Source organism: Homalodisca vitripennis, chromosome 4, assembly GCF_021130785.1.
Source record: "Homalodisca vitripennis isolate AUS2020 chromosome 4, UT_GWSS_2.1, whole genome shotgun sequence".
Taxonomy (NCBI): Eukaryota; Metazoa; Arthropoda; class Insecta; order Hemiptera; family Cicadellidae; genus Homalodisca; species Homalodisca vitripennis.
Genome location: NC_060210.1, coordinates 11,427,005 through 11,443,168, shown reverse-complemented (window position 1 = coordinate 11,443,168; position 16,164 = coordinate 11,427,005). Strand labels below are relative to the sequence as shown.

Below are 16,164 nucleotides of genomic sequence, written 5' to 3'. Positions count from 1 at the left end.
TAGCCACTTATGTTTCAAAATGTGCTGTATGTCAACGGACTAAGTACGACCAACAACTCCCTGCAGGCGTTATGGGCAGCAGACGTGCAGTTGATTCTCCATGGCAGATGATCGCTGCAGACCTGATTGGCCCTCTGCCACGATCAGTAAGAGGCTTTAAGTACCTGTTGGTTATTACTGACACGTTTACTAAGTTCTCAGTCCTACGACCTCTCCGAGCTGCTACGGCAAGGCTCGTGTCTCAACACCTGGAAGAGGACATCTTTATGGTTTACGGAGTACCACGGTACTTCATATGTGATAACGGGTCTGAGTTCATCGGGAAACCAGTGAAGGACCTTGCCAAACAGTACAATGTCAAGATACTACTGAACGCAAGTCGACACCCACAGGCGAACCCGGCAGAGAGGGTTAATCGGGATATCGTTGCAATGTTGCGAGCTTATGTAACAGACAACCACCGGGAATGGGACAAATTCATTCCAAAAATAGGTTTTGCCCTCCGCACTGCGCATCATGAGGTGACACAGCATTCACCCGCGTTTTTGAACTTTGGGCGAGAACTCGCTACATCGGGAGACGGATATGGAGTTCTTAACGATGGTTCGGGTGTACCCTCTACCGAGGATTGTGGTCCCTTTAGTGAGAAACTACGAGAGCTTAAGGACTTATTCCAAGAGGTTTCAGAGAGACTGAAAACAGCCCATGAAAAAAATGCTAAACGCTATAACCTGCGCAGACGACCTGTGACTTATAGAGTGGGAGACATCGTCTTGAAAAGAAACATTTGTACAGTCTGATGCTACTAACTATTTTGCAGCCAAGCTAGCACCACGCTATGTTGGACCCTACGTAATAGTTGAACAGATATCTCCTCTGATCTATAAGCTGGCGGACATGGACGGCAAGAAGATAGGCCAGTGGCATGTGTCGGACTTTAAGAAATTTCGGCAGTGAAGAAAATTTAGGAAATTTTCTGCAGGATAGGGGGTGTTTGTGACGTGTACTTTTCTGTTTTACCTGAGCAATTGTTATGTAGAACTGATCACTCTACATAACGTAATTTTACATCCAAATGAAGAAGCGCGCATTCATTGTTGCTGCAATAACAGAACGGTCACTGATTAGACGCCAATCAGCTGTTCAAATAAAGGTTCGATTGCTGCTACGGTAAGCGATAAGGACGCCAACGACATGATCGTTGATCACCGACAGCTGTTCTGTGGAACTCGTGCCGTGCGACAAGTCGGCAACGGACTGGATTTGAGTTCTGGATTTGGCTGTGCTAGTACGTGGTGAAGCCGACATCAAGCCCTTCAGCATCGCTGGATTTTGAGAGCCTGGATAAAGGAGTTAGGCTAAGGTGAGCCATTACCATGCCATTATAATATTTTGTCGCTTGCGTATGTCAGTTAGTAAAATTTCAGTTTAATAATTTTGTTTTTACAGAATTAAATATCTGCGGTAAACTAAGCCTTGGGCCTCGTAGTAAGATTGTCTAGTCCTGTCGATAAACGTAGGAAATTAATAAGTTATCTGTAATAAATTAATACTAATCTAGTCTTTTAATAATTCACGGAGATAAATAGTTGTAAATACGTGTTAATAGTGTCAAATATTGTAACCACAAATTGTTTCTGTAAATTGTACATAATTAGGCCGAGATATTATCTCGTAACAATTGCATCGTCTCTCATAAATTTCCTTACTAAACTTGTTAACTGTTCTATAAATAATTGAATCGGTAACTTTATGTCCTAATGTTTGTATATTATTTAGTTTTAGTCAGAATAATGTGAAGGCAGTTGTCATGAAATTTATACCTACCATTGCCGTGTAAGTGCATACATTAATACATTATGTTAATACTTCAATACACTTTACTATAATTATTGTAATTAATTAGTTTAAGTAAGAACAAACGTAATTAATTTTTTCCTGTGTCAGAATAATTATGCTTTGTGTTTAAGACCAATATTTTATATCCAAGCTAAATGTTCCAAGACCTGTTCAATTATTTTCCGTACAACCGACCATATCGGCATTTTCCTCATTAGGGTAATTAAGTTATTTCTCAACGCCTGTTTGAAACCTACTATTATCAGGCTAGTGGTATTATTGTTCCAGGCTTACATCGGACCTAGAAATGTATTTAAAGATGCATTTACGTTAGTAAACAAATACCCGTCCTACTGTATAGTCTGTTCTTAGTGCACGTAATAATTATGTATAGCACAATAATTTAAAATTGTAGCATGGATATGCTTTTGTCTCTTTCATAGTTGATTACGGGTTTATCTGCGTAAATAACAACGTTCCCGAGTGAAAACAATTTCTTGTGTTAATCTTTGAAGTTTATACAGACATTCTGTAAATATGTATATATTTATGTATTTATCTTTATTGCCTGTGAGTAGGTAATGTCCTTGTGGTTGTCAAATTTAAACAACGTATTTTATATCCATAATAATCATACTAATGATTATTATTATATTTGCCTTTAAAGAAAAGTTCTAGGTTATTGTATTGCAAATATGTTACTGTTGAAAACTTCAAAGCTAGTGCTTATTTAGTACAAAAAAAAAATGAAATAATAAAAACAAAACAAAAATGGGCCGACTAATGTAAACTAATTGTAATAAATATTAGGTAATCTAGAGATTAAATATATGAGTAGGCTATGTTATATGGAACTGTATATCACAAATGCATTTAGTTGATACGATATTGTTGGAGTGAAGACTATTTTGGAGTGATTATGTTTAAGGGCTTTTACTGGACCTGTCACTCAGCACTGGTAGTCCTGCTGACCCACGAGTCGACTTTTCTGCAGGACCGGCTCAATTACTTGGTGGTCTACGGCGGGTGCTCGCGCCCTGTGTCTCACTCGCGCACTGTGTCTCACTCGCGCCTACCGGACATTCTGCGTGAATTCCATACGCGCCGTGATTCGAGCGTGGATCGCACGGACGACACAATCGACGGCTCGTGTGTGCGTTTTTGTGTCCGCCCAGTTGGTGAGTAGACTTTACACTACTTATTCCATCGTGCTCCCCTGGGAGGTTGGACTAACTGCGTCAATGTCATTGTGGAGCCTCTACCTATCGGACTAGGCCTGAATAACTACATTAGTGTGGATCCAGTTCCGAACTTTAACAAATGTGGCTCAACTTTAATTTAATGTATAGCCATTCTGTATTCATGTGTATTATTGTTTTGTAATTTTGTAGTTCAGGAATGTGGTCATCATGATTTTGGCCACTGTAATTTTGTATTAATAATTGGAGCGCTCCTACCGTGATAATTTTTCGTATTTTTATTTCAACTTGGCCAACGAGTTATGTTTAAGTTTGCATAACTATTTGTTTATTCATTGCTAAAGCACTATAGGTGCTGATACTAACTACGCTTACTAAATATTTAGTTTAAGACATTAGCTCTGTGAGATAAATAGGCAATAAAGATTGAAATACGTGAAATATTGGTTTTAATTTCTAATTGCCTGATATTTACTTGGAGACCTTGCAACTTACTATTAGAAAATAATCAACCGACATCTGTGGCTAATTTAAGTACCTAAGGCTTAGTGTCGTAAACATAATAGTTCTTGCGTGCATGGTAGTGGTCTCGATTGAGCATACCTGAGGGCAGGAAACTGTTCCTTGTTGGAGACCTGCAACTATCACACCCCATCAACAAGGTGGCGCCCTTATTCCCGAGCAAACCGTACCCATCTGGGTATCCTTCAATCTTAGTAGTCCTCTATCACTGCTCAAGAATTTGGTTGTCCCGGCGCTCTACCAATACTCACGCCCTTCTCCACTGAGCGAGGCCGACAATATTGCTAACCCTCGAGGAGGGGTGGCAATGTGCATAAAAAAATATACATAAAAACACTACTCTTATGAGCCATATGTATCATTTCAACCTTTTAAGGTAAGGACCAAAGTAAAAATTTTAATTTTTACCATCTGACGCCAAGTAAAAATAAGAATGTAATAAACAAGACTCCTTTAGGAACAATACTTAATTCTGTTATATAAAACTAAAAGTATTGTATTGGCGATAAATACATTTTTTATGTTTACAACCTATTTATTTCCAAATAAAGAAATTACAATGTTATAATACATTAATTGATACTAATATTTTTGTAACATTATTTTTAAATAAGCATTTCTTGAATTATAGGAAAAAAGTACTCACATAGGCATGTGTGATACATATGGCTCAAACTAGAAACTGACATCTGTATCAGAAATGATACACATATCCAATTGGTAAAACGAGGGGTATTTATTTTCTAATATACATTATGTCACATGTCATGGTGAAGTATTTCAAAACAAACTTTATAGCTTATTCTAAAATTGTATAGTTTTACATTATTTATCAACAAATATACTACAGACTTTATAATCTTAGTAATATATTAGATAAAACAAAATCAGTTGAAAATGTTTTTAATTTAATAGTATTAATTTTATTTTTATAAAATAAAAACATACAATTTTTACAATTTTGCAAATAAAAAATCTACGAGTTACAAAATTAAATAAAAATATATACATTTGTTTCACCAATATTTAAATACAAAAGTTCATATGCAGTTTTGGACCTGACAAAATTTCTGTTCAGCCAGTGCTATGCTATCCCTACTTAAGGGAAAATCCAGTAAATTTAGGAGTATTCTTACACTTACAGTCTTGCCAACTTTAGCTGGGGCACCGTTCCCAACCCTAATTTCCTTCACAATGACTCCATGTTCCAGAAGCTGTTTTTGCTTCGGGGTTGTATTGGCATTTGGTGACTTCTCTACTCCTCCTGGAGTCTTCTTGTTGGACTTCTGTTCTTTAGGAGTTACTCCCTGGAATTAACACATTGTTACTAGATTACACATAACAAAAGACATCAAAAGGAAAAAAAATTAAAAACAACACGTTTATTCTTAGTAATAAACTTGATTTATGTATTTATGTATAAATCAAGTTTATTACTGAGAATGGCTTTTTAAATAGTGTACATTTTGCTAGTTAGAATAATTTTTAAATATTTCTTTCCTAATTCATATTTGTTTTTCATCCAAGATTAGCTAACCAACTAATAAAACTAAACTAAACTAATAAAAACCAACAAGAAATCCAAAATTGCAAAATACTGTGTGCAATTCTATAGGAATGTTGAAATTATATTGCACAACAACTTCTATTTTAAAAATATATCTTACTTTTTAAAAATGTATTCGAATCTTGCATCTTGTTATACTGAAAAGTGTACACCCATATCAACAGAAAGTTTCCAATCCATTTTCAATTTTTATAAATATTTTATTTACTACAGTCTAAAAATCTAAACATGCTCTACTTACATTGGTCACTGGTGTTTTCTTGGGAGTGTTGACATTCTGTTTGTTTGGCGTTTTGTTTTTCTCCTGCTTTTGTTGTTTTTGCTTTTCTTTTGTACTGACAACAGTTTCTTCTTCGTCGTCAGACTCATCCTCCTCTTTGTCATTCATCTCATCATCTTCATCATCCTCCTCATCCTCTACATCTTCATCTTCCATTCCTAAAAAAATATAAGTATAAATCTTTATATATCTAAAAAAAAATTATATTTAGTATAATTATGTGATTGTAAAATGTTGTTTTTAATTTATTTATTTATTTATTTATAGTTTGCATGCTTTAATACAGGTTAAGACCCAATTACATTAAAGCAGTTAACAATTGTACACAATATAGTTCTTTCGTGGGTTCGCAAGGTCCATTTTCAGTAGGTACTTAAAATAATCACTGGGTATCAAGTAGTATATAACAAATAAGTATAAATGACAGCAACAGCACAATAATCATTAGAGAAACATAACAAAAATGTGTACTTAAATGCAACAACTAAGTGATTTTATAAACACATGCAATGACAAACATAATATATAATATAAAGACTTAACCTAAAAATATATAAATATAATTAATAACAAAGCAGCACAATAATCATTTTAAGAATATAACAAAAATATATATTAAAAAAAAAATGCAACAACTAAGTAATTCTATAACAAATGCAACAATACATATAATTTAAGTAACAACATACAACAAAAATATAAATAGATGGAACGGTTATTGTAAGATAAATTACAGTTAAATATTTGTGTGAAAATATTAGGCATACATTGTATTAATAATCTAAAAGTCAATATAAATAAGGTTTATCTTTTAATATCATTAGGCAATTCTTCTTAAAAGCATATTTTGATTCTGTAAATATATCAAGATTATTTCCTTCCGAAAGTATTAAATTGTGAGATCTCATCATCCGTAGCAGAGGCGAGTACGCGTGCGATACTGTCCGTACATGTGGCAGATCAAACATAATTTTACTCCTACTATTGAAGCGCGGAACCCTAAACCTAAGAGCTTCCATACTGACCACGTCATCCACCCGCCCTTGCACTAAGCCATGCAGAAACGCTTGCTCCATCACTGCTCTCCTCAGACCTAGACTCTCGAATTCAAACAGACTTAACCCTTTGCGATCGGTCGTCGACTATAGGTCGACCGCGGCAGTTTCGCTGAACGCTCGCATGTCGACAATAGGTCGACCGGATAATGTCACTGCTTGTTTGGCCATTTCTAACCTATTGCTGTTCAGTATTTGAGTTATTCGGTACTTTGGACTTCTATTTTGGTTACGTGAATGCTACGTCGATCTTTATTCACGATATAGGAGGCATTGGAAGTGAAAATAGAAGACCAGTAAGTACATCTGACGTCTGCACTTGCGTCGTGTTTACAAATATTGCTGGTCCAAGTACAAGTTTTATTGACGATGACGAAATATTACATGAATTAGATGATTGTGATAGTATTTTCAGTGAAATTAGTATCCAAAATGAACAACAGATTATTGAAGAAGACCGTGATAGTGATTGTGAGTTGAATCATAGTGAAAATTCTTCTGAAAACATTGTGGTAAATGACGGTAACCTAGACGACGAAAGTGATGTGTTTGGATTGGAAACTTTAGGTAATGATGGGGAAGAATTTGATCAATTTGTGGATAATTTGATACAAGTAGGACAAGGAGATGCAAATAATAGAGGTAGGCCTAGGCTACAAACTAGTAGACTAAGAGGAAGAGCTAGACCTGTTACCCAAAGTAGGCCTAGGGCTGGACCAAGGCAAAATTATAACATAGGTTGGAACCCATGTCAGGAAAATGATGACCCCCCTCACAAGTTTATTTACAATAACTATCCTCATTTTAGGCCCCCATTAGGTAAAGAAATGGCCACTGAATTGGACTACTGGCAGTTATTTTTTACTGATGAACTCATTAGTGAAATAACCTCAGAAACAAACCGCTATGCCAAGGAAAAAATAAAACAAAATATTCCTTTACAAAAAAGATCTATCTGGCATACTTGGAGAGATGTAGATATACAGGAAATGAAAGCATTTTTAGGAGTTATCCTGAACATGGCTATGAATAGAAAAAGTGAAATCAAAGATTATTTTAGTGAAGATTGGTTACAAATGCAACCTTTTTTCAAAGACATTTTTTCTAGAGATAGGTTTTTCCAAATTTTTTGGACCTTACATTTGTGTGCACCGGAGGATAGGCCTGCCCAAACACCCCTAACAAGAAGTCAAAAAGTAAAAAAGATTGCAACCTACCTTGATTGTAAATTCAGAGAACATTATTGTCCTAGTAAAAATGTATCTGTTGATGAGAGTACAGTAGGTTTCAAAGGCAAAGTTCTTTTCAAATGTTATAACAAACTAAAACCTATCAAATGGAGATTGAGAATTTATGTTCTTTCTGATTCCTGCAATGGTTACATTTGTGCAATTGAGCCATATTATGGTTCAGTCACAACCAACAGTTTGAGTCACCCTGAACAGCCATTTGCTGTTAGGATAGTTTTGCATTTAGTAACCAAACTATTGGAAGAAAATGATGTATCAGGCCTACATGTATTTACTGATAGATTTTATACCAGTTATTTTTTGGCCTTAGAATTACTCAAAATGGAAGTACATTTAACTGGAACAATTATGCCTTCTAGACTTGGTCTACCAGATGTTATAAAATCCAAAAATGTGAAAAATATAAAACGTCATGAAATTATTTCATGTTGGAAAGACAACTGCATGACTTTGGTTTGGAAGGATAAGAGAGTGGTTACAATGCTGTCAACTTACTGCAATAACCAGACAGAAGAAGTGTCTAGAATAGTCAGAGAAGGTGTTAATGAAACAATTATCAAACCTAGTGTAATCTGCCAATATAACAGAAACATGGGTGGGGTGGACATTTCTGATAACTATATATCTAGTTACGGTTTCACTAGAAAATCCCTAAAATGGTGGCGAAAGCTTTTTTTTTGGCTTATTGAAACATCAGTAGTTGTAAATGCCTATATTCTGTACTCCATGACAGTAGATAAACCTGTGAGACATAGGAGGTTCAGACAGAATCTAATCCGCCAACTTGTTGGCAACGTGAGAAATGTAAACCGAAAACGAGGTAGGTCTGCCTCTATTGATGCGGATTTTAACCTAAACAATAAATTTCATGCTCTTCATAAACTACCCAACAAGAAAACAAGGGACTGCACAGTGTGCAGTAACAGAAAAACACCTGGTGGGAGGAGAGAATGCTCAACATACTGCAAGACGTGCCCCAAGGAACCTGCAATGCATATAGGAAACTGCTTCGAAAATTACCACACCCAAAAAAACTTCAGATAACCTAGTAAGTAATGAATAACATGTATCTGATGAGATCCTAGTGCCTTTTCAACTGTATTCATGTAATTTTGGTTTATTACATATGTATAAAAAAATAAAGTTATGTTTTTTATATTTTTATACTTCTTTTTTATATTTTTTAAATGTTACTTAAAGTTATAAAGAAATACTATAAAATAATGTAAATATTCTTTTCAGGTTATTTACATTGATATATAAAGAGAAAAAAATAAAAAAGTTGCAGAAAAAGGAATTTAAAAATTGCATTTGTGTATTGACAAATAACTGTAAACTGACAGAAATTAAATACGACCTGAGGACAGTCGAAGCAATTTTTATTGAGACCTCAAAGGGTTAATAATTCCTCGTAATTAATTAAATAAGTATAAATATTAAAACATTTAAAGTAAAGATATCTTAAAAATCTCTTTTGTACATTTTCTATGGCATCTTTGTGGACGGCATATGTAGGGTTCCAAACTATACACGCAGTCTCTAGTCGTGACCTAACCAGTGCCTTATATAGTGTAATAAATGTTACACTGTTTCGAAAATTTACTCCTTGTCTTGATTATCAACCCTAGCATCCGACTGGCGGAAGAAATACAATTAGTAATATGATCATTGAAAGACAAACTGCAATCAACGATGATTCCCAAATCTTTCACTGAATCAACTCTAGACAAAAGAGTTCCATTTAAATAATAACTGTTCTTAATAATAGTCTTTGATCTGCTGAATGACATTACATGACATTTAGAAATATTAAATTGCATATTATTCTCCACCCCCCATAAAAATACACTGTCTAAGTCCTTCTGCAAATCATCGGCGTCAGATTGATCGGATATATACTTGAAGAGTTTTTAAATCGCCAGCAAAAAGTATAGGGGTAGCTGATACCACACGGTCACTTAAATCATTTATCATAATCGTAAACAAACAAGGTCCCAAGTTTGAGCCTTGAGGTACTCCAGATTGAACCGTAAAGGTAGCAGATAAATTATTTTTATAGGAAACATACTGTTTTCTGTTTATTAAATAAGATGCGAAAAATTTTACCAAAGCGTCTGATACCCCATAATAATGCATTTTCTTCAATAAAATAAAATGATCTACTTTATCAAAGGCCTTGGCCAGGTCAAGGAAGACAGCATCAGTCTGAGTGGCGGAATCCAGGCCCGAGGAGATATATTGTGTGAAAGATAACAAGTTGGTATTTACAGAACAACCCGGAACAAACCCATGCTGATTAGGTGTGATTTGATTTTTAAAATGTTTAAATAAGGAATTATGTATAATTATTTCAAAAATTTTTGCTGGGACAGAAAGCACAGCAACAGGTCTGTGGTTTACAATTTGTGATTCTTTTCCACTCTTAAAGATTGGTGTTATTTTAGTAAGTTTCCATTTGTCTGGAAATGTTCCAGTTTTTAAACTTAAATTAAAAAGTAAAGTAAGCGGTTCTGTAAAAATGTCAATACAATCCTTAACCAAATACTGTGGTATAAGATCAGGACCTACGGTCTTTTTGGACTTGAGATTTTTAATAGCATTACGGACCTCATGCTCTCCTATCTGATCTAATTTTAAGCAAGCAACCCCCGCCAAGGAAGGTTCGGCCAGAACCATCTCAGCTGTAGGTTCTACATTGTATTTTGTGTAAACAGAGTTAAAATATTGTTCAAAGGCGTTGGCTATGTCTCTTCCATTGCTTAACTGAGAACCGTTATATTCCATAACAAGAAGATTGGATTTTGTTGACTTTTTATTTTTTATAAATTTCCAAAATGTTTTGCTGTCAGATGTAATCATATTTTCTAAACCGAGTATGTAATTATTGTACGCAAGTTTTATATCCCTCTTTACTAAAGCCCTCAGGTTTTTAAATCTATCTAAATCTGCTTGTCTACCAGAATGTTTGAATTTTTTCCTAAATTTGTCCTTTTGTTTTATATTGTGGATAATTGAACTTGTAAACCAAAATGGAAATTTTGGATGCCTAATTTTCTTTCTGGGGCATGTTGCGTCCAAAACTTTGAACAAATTCTCATAAAAAAACTCAACCGCTTGATTTATGTCTAGAATGTTACGTAAATTATTCCAGTTAATGTTTGCTAGGCTACGGTACAGCTCTAGGAAGTTGGCTCTTTTAAAACAGTAACTTGGAATCTCATTCGACCTTGACCGACATACCAATGGAGCACTGATGACAATACCCACCTCTAGCGCCGGATGATAAGAATCCTCATCCACTAAAGGGTCACTACAGTGCATTACATTGGTGTTCTCTATATTTGTAATTACAAGGTCTAAGGTTTTACTCTGCAAATTCCTTATATTGTTTTTTAAATACAAATTATTTTCATTTAAAAACATCAAAAGTTCCTTACAAAAAGTATCCCCAGTTGCCAAATTAAAATCTGAACCATAAATTGGTAAATTTAAATCTCCTAAAATTAATATTTTACATTCACTAGTTAAATTTAATTTATATAAACTTTAATTTAACTTTAATTTAATTTATGGTTTGTTAATCCTGGAACTGGTGATCAAACTAATTTTAGAGGCAGAGTTTTTTTTAAATTTTTTTACATATTAAGGTAAAATAAAATAAAAAAGTTCAGATGGTCAAAATCTCAACTAAGTAATATTTTTAATTTAAACTTTTGATTATTCAGTCGTTAACCCTTTGCACTACGACGTCCGAAATATCGGACATCGTTGTTTTGGCCAAAACCTCGGACGTCCGACATTTTGGACGTTTGCTGTTTAGGCCAAAACCTCGGACGTCCGAAATGTCGGACGTTTGGTAAATCCTTTATACTGGCTTTATAAATTATCCAAATGCGGTATATTTGCGATATACACAAGCTGGATAGTTGTTGGATGTAAAAACGTAGTAAATCTTTATACACTACGGCGGTGATTTTGCAGTTTTACATTGTGTTGTAGAGGTTTGTCAACTTCACCATTTTCGTCAGCTGATTTGATCCCAACTTCAACAGCTGATCACTTTATTGTTTTGTTTAGTCTGATAAGTTATTTCAGTCAATAAGATTATGTTGACGATCTGAGTGATATTTTTGTCAGTAACATATCAGATTCGGAATCATCTGACGATGCCAAAAATGAAAGTGAGGGAGGTATTACCGTATTTTGGTATTATACCAACCACACCCAGACATGTATCGTTATTTGACACTTTGCTTCTACTGATTACTAGATTAGTGTAGAACAATATTTTGTCAATATAAAACAGGACTTGTCTTATCGCAAACCCCTCCCCATCCTCAGACAGAGGTCAAAGTCGAGCGGTCTAGTAGATAACGCGATTGCAGAGTCTCGCCGCCCGTTCAGCTGGTGCGTCGCTTTGTTGTACTTCTGTGTTTTACCCCTACATTTCTCCAAACACAAAAATTCAACAAAAACAAACATTACCAAACAAAAACTAAGCTCTTTATTGAAAAAAAACACACAAAACTTGTTTTTATTCTTGATCACACTCCGCCACCCAAAATGCGAGTGTAGGCTACTGCCGAAGCCTGCGCTGATGTCAACGAAAGAAAAACATCCGTCGAGATAGTACCTATCAGTAAAATATCAAATTCTAGAGGGGCTGATCAGAAATATAAATTGAATTGTAATGGAAAGGCAATTATGTACCGTGCAAAAACGTAAATAATCATGTGATGCCGCGCAGCCTGCCGTAATCGGGATTCTCGAGAAAGATAACAGCGACAACAATACCGATCACAGTACCTGGAAATGCTTGTTGATTGATGGAATGTTAGTTATGTTACTCAACTACATCGTTTTATAACGTTCTAAGTTCATTGAAAAAGGTTTAAGCGTTGGGGGCATATAACGGAATCTGACCCCATTGATAATTGTTGTAAGTTTGTAATTTTGTAATTAAAGAGTTATTTTGTTGTTCTATCATGTTTGTTTCTATAAATTTATATTTTTCTGTTCTTCATACTGGTGTGGTCGGTATAATCCCAAAGTACCGGTATTACGGGCATAAAAAGGTATAAAAAAGTAAATATTCAATCATTTGACAAATAACTCACTATTTGGGGAAATTGTCGGAAATTACAAAACTGCCTACAACATTTTTGTTTATAGAGGTAAGTTTATGAAATTTTATGTGCATATTTACAATTGTGTAAGGAACCTAGAAATAATAATAGTTTATATAATGCCAATGCAATTTTTTTTAAGTTATAACAGCTAAAAGTTAACTTTTGTACAAGTTTTTGCAAAATTTTTATTTTTTATAAGTGAAAAAAAGGTATTAAAAATAAGGTAATTACAAATATATACTTTTTAACAATATAGAATTTTATGAGAAATAAAACAAAACAAAAATTATAACTCTATCTGCTAAAATAAAAAAGTTACAACTTTTTAACAAAACCTTTACAAAATTGATAAAAAAGGCTCCGAGGTTTTTGCCAGTGCTTGTTCAATAGAGGCCCGAGTTTTTGGTAGTGACCAAAAATCTTACTCTCGAGTGCAAAGGGTAATAAAATAATTTTACTTTTAGCTTACAACAGTACAAAATACAAGTTCCCGAATCTAAGTTTAAAGTTACAATCCATTGTCATAATAAACTGCAATGTTAACCAAAACACAAGTTCACAACAAAACTAAAACATACCATTACTACTCGTAAATAAGAAACCAACATCTGATGGGTAGAAAAAAAAAAAACACGTAATTCATTGCTGATTCACAACGAACATTGCTGATTCACAACGAACATGAAAATGATAGTTTATTATTCCTGATTAAATATTTGAGAGAATATTTACACTGATACTGGGCATTATAATACAACAAATTTGTGACAACAATCATTATGGAATCTGGTCTGTTTCATGCTAATTAATGCAAATTAGATTAGGTAGAAATAATAATTTTAAAGTGCAACTATGCATTTTTACATTTGTGCATGATTTAAAAATTATTAAAAACTAATTTCAAAGAGGCTTTTAAATAGGTTATAGGCTTTTAAGTTAGAAATAATCTGCAAACTGGTACTGGTAACAATGATGTTTAGAATCAAAGAGCAGTTTTTCTTAAATAGATTAAGAAAAATGGAACACTTTACTGATGATAAGCATTCACATCAAAATAATTGTGACTCTCAGAATTTATATGTAAGTTGTGAGTATCTTAGCTAATGAGATATTTTATTAGAAAAATGTTTACTTTACCTTCTGATAGATCAGATTCATCATCTTGGTCAGAGTCTGAATCCCCTTCTTCAACCTCTGAAAATTGTAAAAATTATTGAAATGAGTTCATACTTACATATTATGTAAAATATTTACAAAAACGATAAAAGTATACATTTTTCTTTAAATTAAATTTTAGTTTTATGCTATCTTGGGCTTGAACACATCAACACTCTGTACTAGACAGCTAATGTATTGTGTGGACATAAATTAGTATAACACACAGTTAGCTCTGGATTAACTTCTTAGCAACTCGATATTCCGGATCCTAACCTCCTTGTACATATCCAATTAAATGTGTAAAAATGTAAGGGTTTAGCAAAAAGTATCATAAAAAAATTTAACTTTATTACTATTTGGTTGACTGAGCTATTGTTTGTGTAGCTAACGAAACAATATCATGTAATTTATACGCATCTGAAGTATTATAATATTTTTATATCCAGAATAATTTTTAGATACAGTAGAGTCCCGATAGTTCGAGTCTCGATAGTCCGAGGTTCCGTTAAATCCGAGCCAACACATGTAAAAAAATAAAATGTGATATTGACATATTTGTACAACACACTCGAGCGCATGTCTGTAAACTGAGTGCTAGGCTACTTGGAGAAGCCGGCAGCCTGACTCATCAGTGCCACTTCATTTGCACCGCCTCACCCCCACCCTATTGTCAAGGCCACGGAACATCGCGCCCCGTATTGTCTAAAAATAAATCAGTTCGTTGCTCATCACGTTCGACTGCGGTACGGTTGTTCTAGATTACGATCGCAGTGCGCTTACCCGTCTGTTATTTACAACGTACAGTACTTGTTGTCTAAATATTAAGTTTTAGTAAAAAAGTATTTTCTGAAGTGTTTATGTGTTCATTGTACAGTGAACTATGAGTTCAAAAAGTAAAAGAAAGTTTGTACCGATAAAAACAAAACTAGAAGCTCTTAAAAGACTTGATAAAGGTGAAACGTTAAAAAAATTAGCTGCCGAGTACGGAGTTGGTGAAGTGACAGTTGGTGACTGGCGAAGGAATCGCGATAAAATTGAAAAATTTGCATCAGAAAAGTGCTCGGAAAAGTGTACTAATGAGCGGAAGTCTATGAAGAAAGCAGAGTATGAAAAAAACTAGCGAGGCCCTATTTTTATGGTTTTGTCAACAAAGAAACAAAGGTTGTCCTATTTCCGGACCTATTTTACAGGAAAAGGCATTGTACTTTCGCAATGAAATCAATGAAGGTGAGGAAGATTTTACGGCAAGTGTAGGATGGCTTGACCGTTGGAAAAAACTTTATGGCGTGAGGCAGTTAGAAATTTGTGGGGAGAAACTTTCGGCGGATTCCGAGGCAGTTGTTCAGTTCTGTGAAAAGTTAAAAAAATCTTATTAAAAGTGAAAATTTAACACCTGATCAGATTTACAACTGTGATGAAACTGGTTTGAATTTTAAAACTTTGCCATCAAAAACTCTAGCTTCATGGGAGGAAAAAGCTGCTCCGGGTCACAAAAAAAGCAAAGAGAGACTGACTGTGCTAGCCGCTTCAAACGCGTCGGGAAGCCATAAATTAAAACTAACTGTCATTGGCAAGTCTGCTAAGCCTCGTGCGTTTAAAAACATGTCTATTTCAACGCTTCCAGCAACTTATACAAACCAAAAAAACGCATGGATGGACAAACAAATTTTTAAAAAACTGGTTTTTTAGTGAGTTTGTTCCTGAAAACCAAAAAGTTTTTGAAGAAAAGCAACCTACCCTCTAAAGCCATCTTAACACTTGATAACGCAGGATCACACCCAGATGAAGGGGAACTGCAATGCGATGGCATACGTACGATGTTTTTTGCCACCGAACGTGACCAGCCTCATTCAGCCTATGGACCAAGGCGTACTTGAAACTTTGAAAAAAAAGTACAGACGCCGTCTGTTGCAATCAATGTTTCAAACAAACACGTTATTGCTTCGGCGGTGGAGAGACATGGCTGCCCGCAAACGCTGCAGTGTGGTGAAACAAAAAACTCTAGACAGTTTTTTTAAGTAAACATTGCATCTTTGGACCTCTGTAAGTAATTTCTTAATGCTGGTATTTGTAATAAAAGCATATTTCTTTTGTTTGCCTTCAGTTCTAATTATAACCCAATTTTTCTCAAAGTGTTCCGTATAATTCGAGTTCTTCACAATTCG

At 34.5% G+C, this 16,164-nt stretch overlaps 1 protein-coding gene across 1 annotated transcript in view; it reads right to left on the bottom strand.

Moving 5' to 3' along the window:
- LOC124358952 (46 kDa FK506-binding nuclear protein-like) overlaps positions 1 to 16,164 on the bottom strand; it is a 41,905-nt gene that overhangs the window by 11,694 nt on the left and 14,047 nt on the right. The window contains exons 6-8 of the mRNA XM_046811237.1: positions 13,979 to 14,035; positions 5,369 to 5,565; positions 4,703 to 4,867 (exon numbers count right to left, since the gene is read on the bottom strand). Coding sequence (XP_046667193.1) covers positions 4,703 to 4,867; positions 5,369 to 5,565; positions 13,979 to 14,035 — 419 coding nt within the window. The remainder of the gene's footprint in view (positions 1 to 4,702; positions 4,868 to 5,368; positions 5,566 to 13,978; positions 14,036 to 16,164) is intronic.